Source organism: Cryptomeria japonica, chromosome 1, assembly GCF_030272615.1.
Source record: "Cryptomeria japonica chromosome 1, Sugi_1.0, whole genome shotgun sequence".
In the NCBI taxonomy this organism is placed as follows: Eukaryota; Viridiplantae; Streptophyta; class Pinopsida; order Cupressales; family Cupressaceae; genus Cryptomeria; species Cryptomeria japonica.
The window spans coordinates 602,605,274-602,620,081 of record NC_081405.1 but is presented as its reverse complement, the minus strand read 5'-3'; the positions used below and the strand labels follow the sequence as shown (position 1 = coordinate 602,620,081).

The window sequence follows — 14,808 nt, the reverse complement described above, 5'->3', positions numbered from 1 at the left end:
TTGTTGATGATGTTTGTGATGCAGTTCAGTCTGATTCATCTACTACAGACATGATGGAAGGACTTCCCACACAGCTCAAAACTGAGATTGAATGTATTTTGGATCAAAGGGTCAGCAAGAAAACAAGGAGGAAGACTTACTTGGAGTACTTATTCCAATGGAGGAATAAACCTTTAGAAGATGCTACATGGATGACTTCTGAGGCTAGTGAGAAAATAGGAGCTCGGTTGTCAGATATCCCAACTCAAGGGACTTGAGTTTTTTTGGAGCCCGGGAGTATGGTGCAGAGCACCTTCTCTTTTCAAGAAAGGTTCTAACCATAGTGGTGTTTTATGATCTTTTTCATTGAAATAAGGGGTTGGATCAATGATCACCCTTGATTTAATAGAGTGCTTATTTGTATGGTCAATAATCTCTTAGGTGAGCATATAAGCCTAGAGGTCTATTAGACCATGAAGGCCATGAATTTGGATTTTAGTGTTGATAGTTATAGGATGTTTTCTTAGGTGTTTAGAGTCAAATAATGACCTTGGAGATTTTCCCATAAGGTCTAAGTTCTTAAATTCCCAATATTGTCCAAGTTGCAAAAATGTTGCATTTTGTTGTCAAGCAACTTTGAAAAGTTATCGGTAGGATGACAACTACCCCTCCACCATTCATAACTATTCAAAAGTTGGATATGGATGTTGGGAAGGTTGTTGCAGATTTTTGTAAAGTTTGGTGGAGAAAGTGAATAGAACAAATCTAGTTTTTCCATAACAGTGATAGTTTTCCGTATTGTTCATATAGGGTGTGAAATTTTGTGATGAAACACTAAGTTAATTTAAAAGTGCCCTGAATCACCTTTCGGATGAACCTAGTCTGACCTCTTGAAGTGGAATTTGGAGGAAGTTACAAGTGGTTTACTCTTTGTAGGTCTGAAACCCTCCATTTTCAAGGGTTACAATGCAAATGGAGCCCTAACTTTCAATCTACCGTTTGGGATCCAATGGCCAATTGTAGAATGAAATTTATAGGTATTTACTCTGAGATTATAAAGGGGCAAGGTCAGAGGATTTGTTTTGGTAATTCTACCACCAAGCCCTAGTCTAAATTGTTTGAGGGTTTAGATTAGCCTAGAATGGAATTCATTGTGCACACAATGAAGAATGATGAACTGAAGAGTAAATTTTTGGATTGGACACATTGGGAAATAGAAGAAGCCTACTGAAGAGTTATAATCTTCATGTGACCCCATTCATACATACTTTCTTTGTAAAACAGGCCTAACTTGATCAATTAGGCCTGAGAACCAAGTAGGTGTTGAAGAGTGCGGGAATAGGTTAGAAGTCTAATCTTTTGGAATTTGATAGTAGTCCCAAAAGGGTATCAGGAACCCAATTTTTTTTCATGGGTTGTTTGGCATAATTTGGAGGAAAAAAACAAAAAGCAATAAAACAAGGCTACTAACTGGTAGACCTATTTAAGCCCCAAAGACCAATGCCCAAACTTGTATTCCAAAACATTGTTGAGGAAGGTCTTAGTGAGTATTAAAGAGGTCATGGGAATTTTCTACCATCCCTAGATGAGGTTAAGAACCCTATTTCATTTTTTAGTGGATTGAGACCTTGAGAGGAAGCATAGGCATTGTAAGATCTAAGAGTGAGAGTGTGTGGTTTATCACCCTACTTCTACTAACCTCTGCATTAGCTTCCATCTCCAATTGGTTTGAGGAATTTTAGTGTAGTAGGGAGAGAGATCTTCACAATTTTCTCATACTGGGTCAGAAAACCCTCCAAATCTAGGGTTTTGAGCAAATGGAGTCACAACTTGACATTCCTTGAGCCAAAAACCAAAATATTTTGGGGAATTTCAAGTCTAAAATTTTATTATAGGATTCTGGAGGTTTCAGAGATGGCTACGCAGGATCGAGGAAGAACCAAGAGTTTTTAAACCTGGCATCTCCATGTGATAGGTTAACGGTTTGACTAAGTTTTAAGGACTAGGAAGAATTCAAGAAGGATGGACCCCCAATAGTGGTGGATTTGGTGGAATTGAGATTGGTATGAGGTGTTCCAAGTGGTGGATTTTTTTTTTGACCAATTTTTAGGGTACCTCCTTTGTAAAAGTTACCTAATTGGGGCTCTAGGGCTAGCAAGTCAACATTGATTCTCAAGGACAATCCAAAGAATCAATGGTTGGATTTGTGGAATACCTTAGACCTTTTTGAATCATTCAATTTCATGTATACAATTGGTTTCCATATTCCTTATGGTTGTGTATATTCGTGTTGTCTAACATTGAAGGGCTACTAGGCCAAAGTGTGGTTTTGATTGTGTCAAACTCTAGATTGAAGGTTTTGATAAATGTAGTCTCCCTTTGGGGTCCATAAATATTGTCATAAGCATGTTCAAGGTTTTTTTTATCACTTCCTGATGTCCACCATGTCATGTGCAAGTTACCTTGTGAGTAAGCGTTGAAGCCTTGAAGGGTTAAGGCTTGGTATTACATGATGAGTCATCCATCATACTTGCTATGTCATCACTAATGTTTAGAGCCTTGTGAGGGGTTTGTGTATTTTTTAGAGTCTGATCCAAGAGGAACCAATCAGGTTTGGGAAGTTGTGTCCAAAGATTTTCTTGTCTTGTTCAACCCTCTCAAGGCTCTGCATCAATGTTCATATTAAAAAATGGCATAAACGCCAACTCCAATAAAATATATGTCCATATACAAAATATACATGCCAACTAGACATGTATGTATCCCAAAATGTCTCTACCACATCCTAAATTGTTGATGGATCATCAAAATAAATCCTCTTCGAAGCACTCCTTGGCTCTGAAGGATCCTGCACAAGAAAAATGAAACCACAATTGAGATTAGTTAGATTATATAGCTTACATTTGAAAAGTTAACATAAAAATAAATATATATTGAACTATAATTTAACTCTAAAATTAAATTCTTGATTAGCTCAGGTCCATGTCTTCTCTTAGGACAATAAGGAGTCCTAGAATATGATTGTGGTAGAGAATGGATGTCATCAAGACTTTCATACACAACCTATATATGTACACAAACATAATATTGATACAAGTTAGCATATAATTTTCATGATAGGAACATATCTACTAAACATAAAATAAAATAAACACATGTACCTGAGGCATCTCTTCTGCTTCTTTAGGTATTGTGGTTGCAATCGACAAGGATGTGAAGCCAACAATTCTTTGTACATAAAGATGACAAGTATGTGAAACTATCAATCTATGTAGACATGTATAATCATTATGATATTTAAACTCTTAATTCAATCATATTTGCATTCAATTACCTTTCCCTTGTCTTTGACTGCACTTCTAGAGCTTGGATCGTGTGGCACCGCACTCGCGCTAGGTATGTCCTACAAGAGTAAAATAAGATATACATGTAAGTTAATATATAATTTAATTAATGATAATTTAAATGACAAGCATGTATATAATAAAAAATGTAAATTAATATGTGAAATAATATATATTGTATAGTTATCAAAGCCAAATGAAATGGTTGTCGGGGTATTGTCATGGACCTATGATAACTCCTCCTTAGACATCAATTGTTAAATAGACCATGTATATAAACATTAGTACTTAATACTATCTCTTATAAATATTAATTTAAAATAAAATTCACTATGAAATTACAAGTTAAGTCTTACCATTGTATTGTCAGTGTATAATGAAGGTACCTCCTCATCTCTAGCATGTGAGGATTCCCAAGTGTGTGCTCCAGTCCCTGTTGTCTCATGTGGTGCATGGGCCATATCATGAACCTTGTAATCAGTTGTCTATGGGAGGATTAACAAGTCGTACAAGATGACCTAAGCATAACTAATGGCACATAGCGCAAGTATGCGGTACACAAATATGTGGAGTTGAGGAGGATGTGTCAGCACCACCTAATCCACCGCTAGCATTACCAAAAGGCTGAGCTAGTGCCCCAGCCTAAGAAACCAAAAGACCATTCAAAGAGTGAATAGTTGATATAGTATGTGATGCTACCTCAACAATAATATATAGATGTTATACTGGATATGGGCGATCAACAAGAGGTGTGGGAACATATGGGCCCTATAATACTCAAACTGCCCCAGGTCTATCCTGGGGCATACTTCCCCCCACGCCTTCGAAGGGCTTGATATCAAAGTAGTTTACATGCTTGCCCAAAACAAACTAAACATACAATTTTTTCATGAAGTAGAAAGGAAAATTGAGATTTGTTTTGGGTGGTCTATCAAAAACTATCCACCAACGATCCAAAAAGTGTTTTACAATATCTACATTTTGACACCATTTGATGGAAAGTTTTGAATTTTTCAAATCTATGGGTTGTCTAGTGCGGGGATTAATGAAAAAAGAGGTAATATCGGCTTTAGATATCTCAAGCTCCTTCACCGGATCATAAGTCAAGCCATTTGCATATTTATCCCTCATGGCCTCTTTCCACAAAAGAATGGCATTGTGCTCAATGGTGACGATTTCTACATTGGCTATTATAGAATTTAGTGTGGTTAACATGTCGGATAAACGAGGGATTCTACTATAAACATTTGAAATTCCCCTTAATTGGTTCAAATTTTGACCAATTAAGTCTTGAATTGAGGGGGGTTTTGTAACAGAGGGTTTGGTGGTTGTGGCAGTTGTGGTGGTTGTGGATTGTCATTATTATCACCCATTTTACCTGATTGAAGTTGAAATTTTGGATTTAATTAACAGATTTTAAATATCCATGTATTTGAAATTAGAAAACCTAATTTATATCAAAAAAATCAAAAAACAAAACAAAAAATGCGAATAAATGATAAAAAAAAAGAAAAAAAAAATCATACATGTTGGCAAGATTTTACAAAAAAAAATGTCACATTTGTGTGAATATTGTCATTGTTGTCATTAATGCCAAACCAGTTATCTGGTTTGGTTTGGATGGTTTATGCAGATGATATGTGCAAATGATGTATACATTTTTGGTATTGCTGGAAGATAGGTATGTATGAGATATGATGCAGCAAGGTGTAGATGATCTACTGGAGTTATGCTTATTTTGGTCTCGATATCAGTTGTGTTGTGGCATCAATTGTGTTAGTTGTATATTTCATGTTTTGTGGTCCGATATTTGTGATGTGTGGTATTTGTATTTTAAATTCTGGACTTGTTCTACCTAGAATTTTGTGTTTATGGGTCAGAATCTATGGGTCTGGTTGACCCTTGTCCCATTCTAGTAATTAAGGAATATGCATCGTAAATAAATTGTGTAAAGGAAGTGTGTAGAGATATTGTGAAGGCCGACTTGGTTATCATGTTTGTGATTAAGGATTTATTGGATAACATGTTCCAAGTAGCATAATACTTGTGCTTGGCCAGCATATTATCCCAGTGTGTAAGCTTTTAGGTATATATATATATATATATATATATATATATATATATATATATATATATACGAGTGTGTGGATATGTATGTGAAGATATGAGTGAGATGTAACAAATAAGTGTGCAGTGTGTGACTTGTGTGAGTTGTGGACAACGAAACAGTTGGAGCAGAGATAGAGTGTGGACAGCATTGCAGTAATCCTTTACTAGATCTGTTGCAGGTGTTTGGTCTGGCAGAGCAGTGTTGCAGTAATCCTTCACCGGATTTGCTACAATGGATAGTGTATAGAGATATTTTACTAAATCTATTGTAAGTTTTGTGAGTTGTGATCTAAGCTTAATCTAGAATTGATTTCATGTATTTGGAGATGCAACTTTCATCAATTCATTTTTATCTATTGCAGTGAGCTTTCTGGCAGTGAGCCATTTTTGTAATTTGGCAGTGAGCCACCCATTTTGTAAACACCATATAACTAGTTATATTATCTTGAGAGCTAACACTCTCTGTGGTTTTTCCCATTTGGGTTTTCCACATATAAAATCTAGTGTTCCATTTGTGGATATGTTTTCATGTTTATTCTACATTTTCTATTTCATGTTGATGTGCCTAATTGATAAATCTATATATGAGTAAAAAGTTAAGAAAATGTGAGAAATTTTTTAGAATCTATGGGAATATTGATTCACCCCCCCCCCCCTCTCTCAGTATTTCAGTCCTTTCAACCAATCCAACAAAAAAAGTTTCACAAATTGAATATCGTGTATAAATCTGATACCGGATTGCTCCAATTCGCACATCCCGTGGGTAAAAATGACCCACATGTTGTTCTAGTCAAATATAAAATACCCACAGAGATCGGATATTTGATCCGTGAACCCTTTTCCAATTTGAAAATACGAGGTATGTATATTATATATTATATATAATAGGTAATATATTATATATGATATTTAATATATTATATATAATATAACATATAATATATTATATAATATACTATATTTAATATATAATATAAAATTTTAATAATATCGGATATTAGATTCATATCGAATAGATATCTGATATGCTTTGTATTGTGCCATGGCTAAATGTACTGACATCCAAGCCAAGCAAAAAGTCAACACGGATTTTTCGTGTTTTTGGGCAAGTGGAGAAGGCAATTTTTTTCATATTGCCACTATTTGGCCCTCATGATCCTACACATACCTGACTATAGCTTTTGGAGAGTGAAGATGTGAGGATATTTGATTTTGTTACATCTCACTTGTGCCCTAGTTGTTAATATGTTCTAATTACACCATGATATATGTGTGACCTAGGGTATCCGTACTATACTTGCAAGATGTTTAATGTGCCCTAGTTTTTCATGTTTTAAATTGAATGAATCTGCCCTAGTTTTTCATATTTAAATTGAATGAATGTGCCCTAGTTTTTCATGCATATTTGAATGATGTTAATTGTGCTTAGAATGATGATTTGACGAATCATAATTGATAAATTGATGACTTGATAGTTAACATTATGACATGATGTTTTACTTTTGTTGATTTATGAAATGTCATAATAGGACAAGATTTTGATCTAGTTGGTTGAATTGGCCAAGTATGTGCAGGAGATTGTCGTCCTTCGCGAAGGGAGGGGAAGTATCATCAAGTCGGGAGGTAAAGAGAAGAAATAACTCATGTTATCTAAAACCCTAACCCTAAGTCAGGTAGTCACATAATTGACCTTGTCAAATTTCGTGAGTCGTTGGGTTAGGTAACCCTAAGTTGGTCCATACAGAGATTTTAAGGTTCACCACCCTAGATTATTGATTATGTGTCGAGGTAATTCATTATTATTATTATTAATTAGTTATAAATTAATTTTTGTTGTGTCTCATATATATATATATATATATATATATATATATATATATATATATATATATATATATATATATATATATATATATATATATGTATATATATTTATATTTATATTTATATATGCATATATATCTTATGCAATAACATGGATATGGGAATATGTATACCCGACAATATACGTGCTCCCATAGGCACGTCAGCATAAGGTGTATACATTCTCATATATAAATATATGAATATTCTATGCCAAAAAATCTTGAATAAGGTAAAATTCTTATATATACATACATATATACATACACACACACACACACACACACACACACACACACACACACACACACACACACACACACACACACACACACACACACACACACACATATATATATATGTATATATGTATATAAACATATATACATATATGTATATATGTATATAAACATATATACATATATGTGTGTGTATGTGTATATATATACATATATGTATATACGTATATGTATATTGTTGGCTTGATGTTGATGTTTTGGTGTAAAGAGTTGATTGGTGACTTGTTTTATGTTGTCATTGATGGCAACTATGTTTTTATAGTCACATAAGTCTTGTAAGCCAACTAGTAAAGCATAACCGGTAGAGAAAATAGTTTAACAGTGAACCGGCAAATAGGTCCTCACCCGGTAAACAAGAACAAAGTTGCATTCAAGCAACCACTATAGGCGATTGATGAAGAGTTGGATGATGCGGTTTTACAGGAGTGATGGAGACAGATATTTGGTTCTATATTGCTTACCGCATTAGCAGATTCAATGGGATGATCGAGATTTGATGTACAGAGCAAGCTATCTAGAAGAACACTTAACCAGTAGTGATAAAGTCACTAAGATTGATAAACAAGTACAGTTTTGTTTTATTTTTGGTTTGTTATGTCAGTGGCCAACATAAGTTCGGCGTGTAATGTAAGTTTGTCTAGATTCATTAAACCTAGGAAAGTATTCCAAGGTTATGAGCTGACTAAGTTGATGTCTATAAAAGTGTTATGAGTTATGAGATGATGAATGAGATCGAAGGTGAAATTGAGAATTTGATTGTGTGGTGATTAATAAAGCCCTGTATTGATGTGTTGTTGAAGTTTTGGAGGAACTGGAGTCGATCTTATCAGAAACAGAGGTTTTATATGAAGATCATTGAATTGTTGTTATCCTAACAGTTGCATTAGTCAAATCCCTTAACTGGGTAGGTCCTGATAGGCCTTAATTTGTAAATCCCCTAATAGGGTAGCTCAACATCTGAGTTTAAATCCTCTTGTGAGGCTGCTCCTAACAAGGCAAAGCTCCTAATAAGGCTCATCATAACAAATCCCTTCACCGGGTGACTCCTAACAAGTTCTTCTCCTAACAGGGCATATTTGTAAGACCTTAACCTGTCAGAGGTTTCTATTCTGCAGATAGTGAATCTTGTGGGTACTAACTCCCACCATGGTTTTTCGATTTTGAGTTTCCACGTATAAATCATTGTGTTATGGTTGGCATGTTCTATGTAGTGTTTTCTTATGTGATTATTTTCCTTGCACGCCTATTGATTTTAAAGTTGTTAAGAGGTGTAATCAGATTCTTAAAGGTTTTTTCTTGTACTAATTCACTCCCCCCCCCGCTCTCAGTGCCTTATAAGTATATCAATTGGTATTAGAGCCAAACTTCCTTGAGTCTTAACATCTTGGGAAGGATCCCTAAGGTATACATGGGGGAAGGAATGAGCTATAGAGAGATTTCTAATAAACTTGCAGAAACTGAGGAATCCCTAGAAACATTGAAAGGCAAGTATAAATCCTCACTTACTAAGAGAAGAGAGCTAACCGAACAATTGTTGGAGGTTTCTGAGATCAGTTCTTTTGATGAAGAAAACATAGATGCATTGGTTGATGAAGTGGAGAAACTGAATGATGAGAAGGCTAACTTAAGGAGAGAGCTAGAAGCCCCAACCATTAGAATGAGTCAAGAACTTGAAGCAAGGAGGTCAGTGGAAGACAAGATCAAAGAGAAAGAACATGAGATCTTTAAGTTTAATTGGGAATTCGATACCCTGTATGCTCATTGGCATGAGGAAAAAGAAGAAAAAGAAGAAATAAAGGCAGAACTAGATATGGCAATGTCTCTTAGAGAGACTCTTATGAAAAGCAATGAAGACCTTACACAGGAACTTGTTGATGCTAATGAAAAACTTGCTAAGTTTAACAAAAGTTCTACCATGCTTGATAAACATATTCAATCCCAAAGGATGAAAGGTGACACAACTGGATTGGGTTATACTACATTTGAGAAATGTGAGTCTTCCGGTACAAAGGACAACATGGAAGAAGGTAAATTTGCACCTAAAATTCAGAAATCAATTGGTAAGAAACCTTATAAACCTGTATGTTTCAATTGTCATAAGCCAGGACATACTGCTAATGTTTGTAAAAGCAAATCTAATGTTACTAATGGTTATAGACCTAATACTTATCAAGGATATAAGCCTAGAACTTTTAAAGGATATTGTTACACTAGCAACATGGATGGGCATGGAGCTGTTGAGTGCGGGTATGGAGTAAATAATCTGGCACCTCACATGAGTCAGAGGTCTAGTGGTGGTTGGCAAAGAACCTTTAATGACTGAAGAAGTAAGAACCTTTAATGACCGAAGAAGTCCTAATTGGCAAAGACCCTATGCTAACCAGTCTAGCCCCTATGAGATGGAAAAGAGGATGAATGTGGTTTTCACAATCTGTCATAACTAAGCTCATGTAGCTATGAACTATAGAAGAACTATTAGAAGCAATGCTCGACCTTGGAGAGCATCTAGTATGGCTTGTTATCATTATCATCAACTAGGACATATTGTAAAGTTTTGCAGAGCAAAGGTGAATCAACCAGTAAATCAATCTGATGATCAAAAAGGGAAGATGAAAATTGGCGTGGAGGATACCAGAGCTGAAATGAACAAAATATGGAAAAACAAGGATGATGAGAAACCATCTAAAGATCCTAATTCTTCACCTAGTGTGGAGAACCCTTCACCGGCAAACTAAGTTGTTAAAAAGCTTAGGGGGAGCTTAATGTTAGATCCATTTCAGAACCCCCTAAAGGACCATGAGGTAAGTTAAATACTTTGATGCATTATGATATTGAGAAGTGATTTTATGATCAAACCTATGAGAACCGTTAGTATGTTAAAAGATATTTTAGGGTTTTACCAGTAATAGCATTTAGTACGGTAGATAATGGGCAAATAAAAATAACTTTGTGAATGTCATTTATCACTTTGGATTCTTGTGAGAACTCAAAGAGAGAGAGAAGAGAAGAGAAAATTTTGTGTTTACAGCATCTAACCGGATTGAAAGAATTTTGAGGAGATTTGAGGTGATCCAAGATTGGTAAATCAGCGAGAGAACATTGTCAATGTCAAAACCCTAGTTGTGAAAGTGGTAAAAGGTATTTATCTGGAAAATCCTATTTTTTGTATATGAATTTTGAATCTTTGAGAATGGATACCCCACATCTAGTATATGTTATAGACAGACCTCATTCTGAATTTAAAAGCCACCCATTTAAGTCTGTTGAAATTGATCCCGCCAGAGCCCTATCTAGAGTTCCCTATGGAGTGTTACATGTAGAAGATGTTAGATCTTTTTATCATTTCAAATTGGAGGATCTTGGTATTTTTCCAATCTTTGACCAATATAAATTGTTGTGTGATAAGAATGGAGTGGTGAAGGAACAATTTAAGAAGGTTACCGAGAAAGATTTTCACCATGCACTAAATTTCATTGATGATTTTGATGGTGAACATGTCAAATATGTTCTTAGCAGTATTCATGACCAAATTATGTGGCTCAATAGACCACATAAGATTACAAAAGAATCTATTCATGCAGTCACAAAACTTTGTGCCATCGGTGAGGTTCCAGTATTGAGATTTGTTCCTAAGAATGATGTTGAAAAGCTGACTAATTCAAGATGGGATGAAAGAGAAATGTCCGTGAATTATATTAATGATCCGGCATTTAAATATGCTTCAATGGTTATTGGTTATCGGATATATCATTCTAGTAGGATGAATAGCATCCCTGCTATAGCCATTCATACTGCATACCAGATGATAAAGGAAGATGTTGATTATGATTTATCTGAGGCATTGCAAAGTCAACTAATAATGAATCTTGAGTCCATCAAGAAGGATAAGAGATTGAAGTTTAAATTTGGATAGCTGATCATTGGTTTAGTTTTCTACTTTCAGAACTGTTTTCTCGGTATTGGTGATGTTAAGTGGTCTAAGGACACATTGACACTATTACAGATGAAGAACAACATTAGAATGTTGGGTAATGGTTTTGATAAGATTGCATGGGGATATTTTAAATATTTTTAGAAGAAGATGCATGCAAGAGAAAGGTTATCGGAGAGTATTGTCTAGAGATATGTGGATACAATTTGTTTCATGGTTGATACAGATACATGTATGATGGAGGTAGTTGATCCCAACACAACTTGGGTGATGCCTATGGGTTGTGAAGTCAAGGCAGATCTTTTGGTGGCATATGCAGATCACTTGTTAACTCAAATGGTAGATACCACTACAGAAAGATTTGGCACCTACAAGGAGAAATCTCTACAGGTGCACTCTGAATTAAACAAATCGGTAATTGCTAAGAAAGTGAGAAAGGGAGTGGAGGCATTTGCTGAACAACAAGGTTTTACAAAGGAATTCATTGTAGAAGCAAGAGAAAGACATGCAGCACAACAAATAGGTGCATCAAGTGCCTCAACCGGTACCTCCACCGGTATGCGAACAAGAAGTGAAGATACAAATATTAAGAAAGAGAAACATGTTGAAGTAAAGAAGGAGAAGCCTTCCAAGATACAATTCAAGATAAGAAAAAATCATTGAGCCCCCTGCACCTAAAGCATCGGTAACTACAGAGAAAAGGAAAAAGCAACAAGCAAAGAAACCGGTAGTTTCTAATGAAGAAGAAACCGAATCAAAAGGTGAGAAGAAAGCCTTAAGATCTAGTGGTAAGAGATCAAAGGATGTTAGAACTTCCATTGTCAAGACTGTAAAGAAACTGGTAACAAAGCTTACATCTTTTGAAAAGATAATTATGCATGTTAAGGAGTATGTTTTATTAACTGTTGTGGTGAAACTTTATGAGAGTTTTGGTGAGGTTGAATAGAGACAGATAGAGGATGCAGTTGTTTTCATGATGAATAAATAAAGCAAAGCCCTAATTGAATTGCAAGGGCTAATTTCAAATTCTTTATATAATAAGATTGATGCAAGACGGCAGGTTGTTATGAAACAAGACAGAGAATGTATTGAATTCATTCTTAAAAATCTACAACCTGAAGCTACAAGAGAGGATATAGATGAAACTCTTGAAAAGGTAAAATCATCTTTCAGATCTAAGAAAAGGTTGAAAAGAATGTTAATTGGTGAGACCCAATCAGTTCATATGGAAATTGAGCTGATATTGAAGAAATTATTGGGTTTATTACCTGATGAGGAGGAAGAGCAACCGAAGAAGTTTGAGATAGAAGATATTTTGAAAAATGTTGATATCAGTGATTTTACACCTGATGAGATTGTTATGGGAGACCAACCAGTAGATGATCAATCGGTCAATACACAAACAGATATAGTTGTCATTACTGATGATGACACTGGTACTAATGATATTGATACAACTGATAGTGTAAATATGCATGTTGATGTTATGCAAATGTTTGAATGACAATAGGGATAGGAAGAGAAAAAAGTTGAAGAAGATAAGAGATCTGAAGAGCCACCAGTACATACACAGATTGTTCTGCCACCGGTAAATGATAGTGAAAAGAATAAGGAAGAAGAAAAGACAGAGGATAAACCTAAAGAGAAGAAAGAGGAAGAAGAGAAGGAAACAAATAAATCTGAACCTAAAGTGACCCCTCTATCCTTTACTTCTAAGAAGAAAATTGATGATGATGAGGATGATGATGCATTAAGTATGCAAGGACCCATTAATATGGATATGCTGAGTTCTACAGAATTGATGGAGATTGCCACTGCAATGCAATCTAGAGAAAAGATGAAGAGAATGAAGGAACAATAGAAAGAAGTTGAGACAATCAAACATGCAATTGAAATTTTGTCAAGCTTATTACCGGAGACTGATACAGACAATTTTGCTACACCAATTGATAAGCTAGGTCAATTGGTTAATGATATTGGTGAACAAATGAAAACATTTGAGGATGCGACATATATTTGTGTAGAAAAGGAGTATAAGAAGCTAAGGATAGAGTAGTTAATGAAAGATATTGATAAAGATAAAGTTGCTTTGATTGTTAATAAGGACCACTTGATGGAAGCATTGGAGACTAGTGGTAAGATCTTTTCTACTATGGCAAAATTTTCTTTATTTTGTGATGATTTGGTCAAGAAGAGATGGGAAGCAAAAAATGAACTTTAAGTTCTAAGTGATTCATTTAAGCCCCTGAATGATTCAGCAATATACTATGGAAGGTTCATTATAGAACATCAACATAAGTTGAAAGCTTATGAAAATGAACAGGTAAAGAGAACAGCATCCCTGCAGGAACTACAAACACAATTGATACCAAAAGTTGAAATCTTACAGAGAGGGTATAAAGAGTCAGAAGCTATTCTTTCTACCCTGAAGATGAGAACTATAGATGTCATGGAGGAGCTTGTTGGGCAAATGAGGACACATGTGGAGATAACCAGTACTATTTTGGAGAACTGGCATAATGATCTGAAGTAGTTGAACTCTCATTTTAGTGATGATTTTTTCTAAAATTGTATTGTAAAAACATTTTGAACTCCTATATCTATATATGTTATGCAATTTTGATGCAATTTTGATGTAACTGTATGTATTTACTTTCCTTTGTCATTGTTGTCAAAGGGAGAGTAGTTGTTGAAAAGAGTCAGTCAAAATGTTGTTGTAATCATAATGCGAAGTAGCAGTATGAGTCTTGTAATGGTTTAATTTTTTTTAATAGCATGTAATTGATAAGGGGGAGTATGTGTCATGAATAGAGTCAATTTTTGTATTGCAAACTTAGACAAAAAGTTTCCTAAGTGTTGGCATCAATGCCAAAGGGGGAGATTGTTGGCTTGATGTTGATGTTTTGGTATAAAGAGTTGATTGGTGACTTGTTTTATGTTGTCATTGATAACAACTATGTTTTTATAATCACATAAGTCTTGTAAGCCAACGGGTAGAAAAGATAGTTTAACAGTGAACTGGCAAATAGGTCCTCAACCGATAAACAAGAACAGAGTTGCATTCAAGCAACCGGTACAGGCGATTGATGAAGAGTTGGATGATGTGGTTTTACAGGAGTGATGGAGACAAGTATTTGGTGCTATATTCCTGACCGCATTAGCAAATTCAACAGGATGATCGATATTTGATGTACAGAGCGGGCTATTTGGAAGAACACTTAACTGGTAGTGATAAAGTCACAAAGATCGATAAACCGATACAGGTTTGTTTTATATTTAGTTT

The 14,808-nt window shown here is 35.0% G+C and overlaps 1 protein-coding gene across 1 annotated transcript; it reads left to right on the top strand.

Annotated features, from left to right (window-relative positions):
- Window positions 1–11,738: 11,738 nt before the first annotated feature.
- LOC131858157 (uncharacterized) lies at window positions 11,739–13,386 on the top strand. Its single transcript, XM_059211243.1, has 4 exons — window positions 11,739–12,048; window positions 12,221–12,462; window positions 12,568–12,990; window positions 13,042–13,386. The coding sequence occupies exons 1-4, from the start codon at window positions 11,739–11,741 to the stop codon at window positions 13,384–13,386; spliced, it is 1,320 nt and encodes a 439-aa protein (XP_059067226.1).
- Window positions 13,387–14,808: the final 1,422 nt, after the last annotated feature.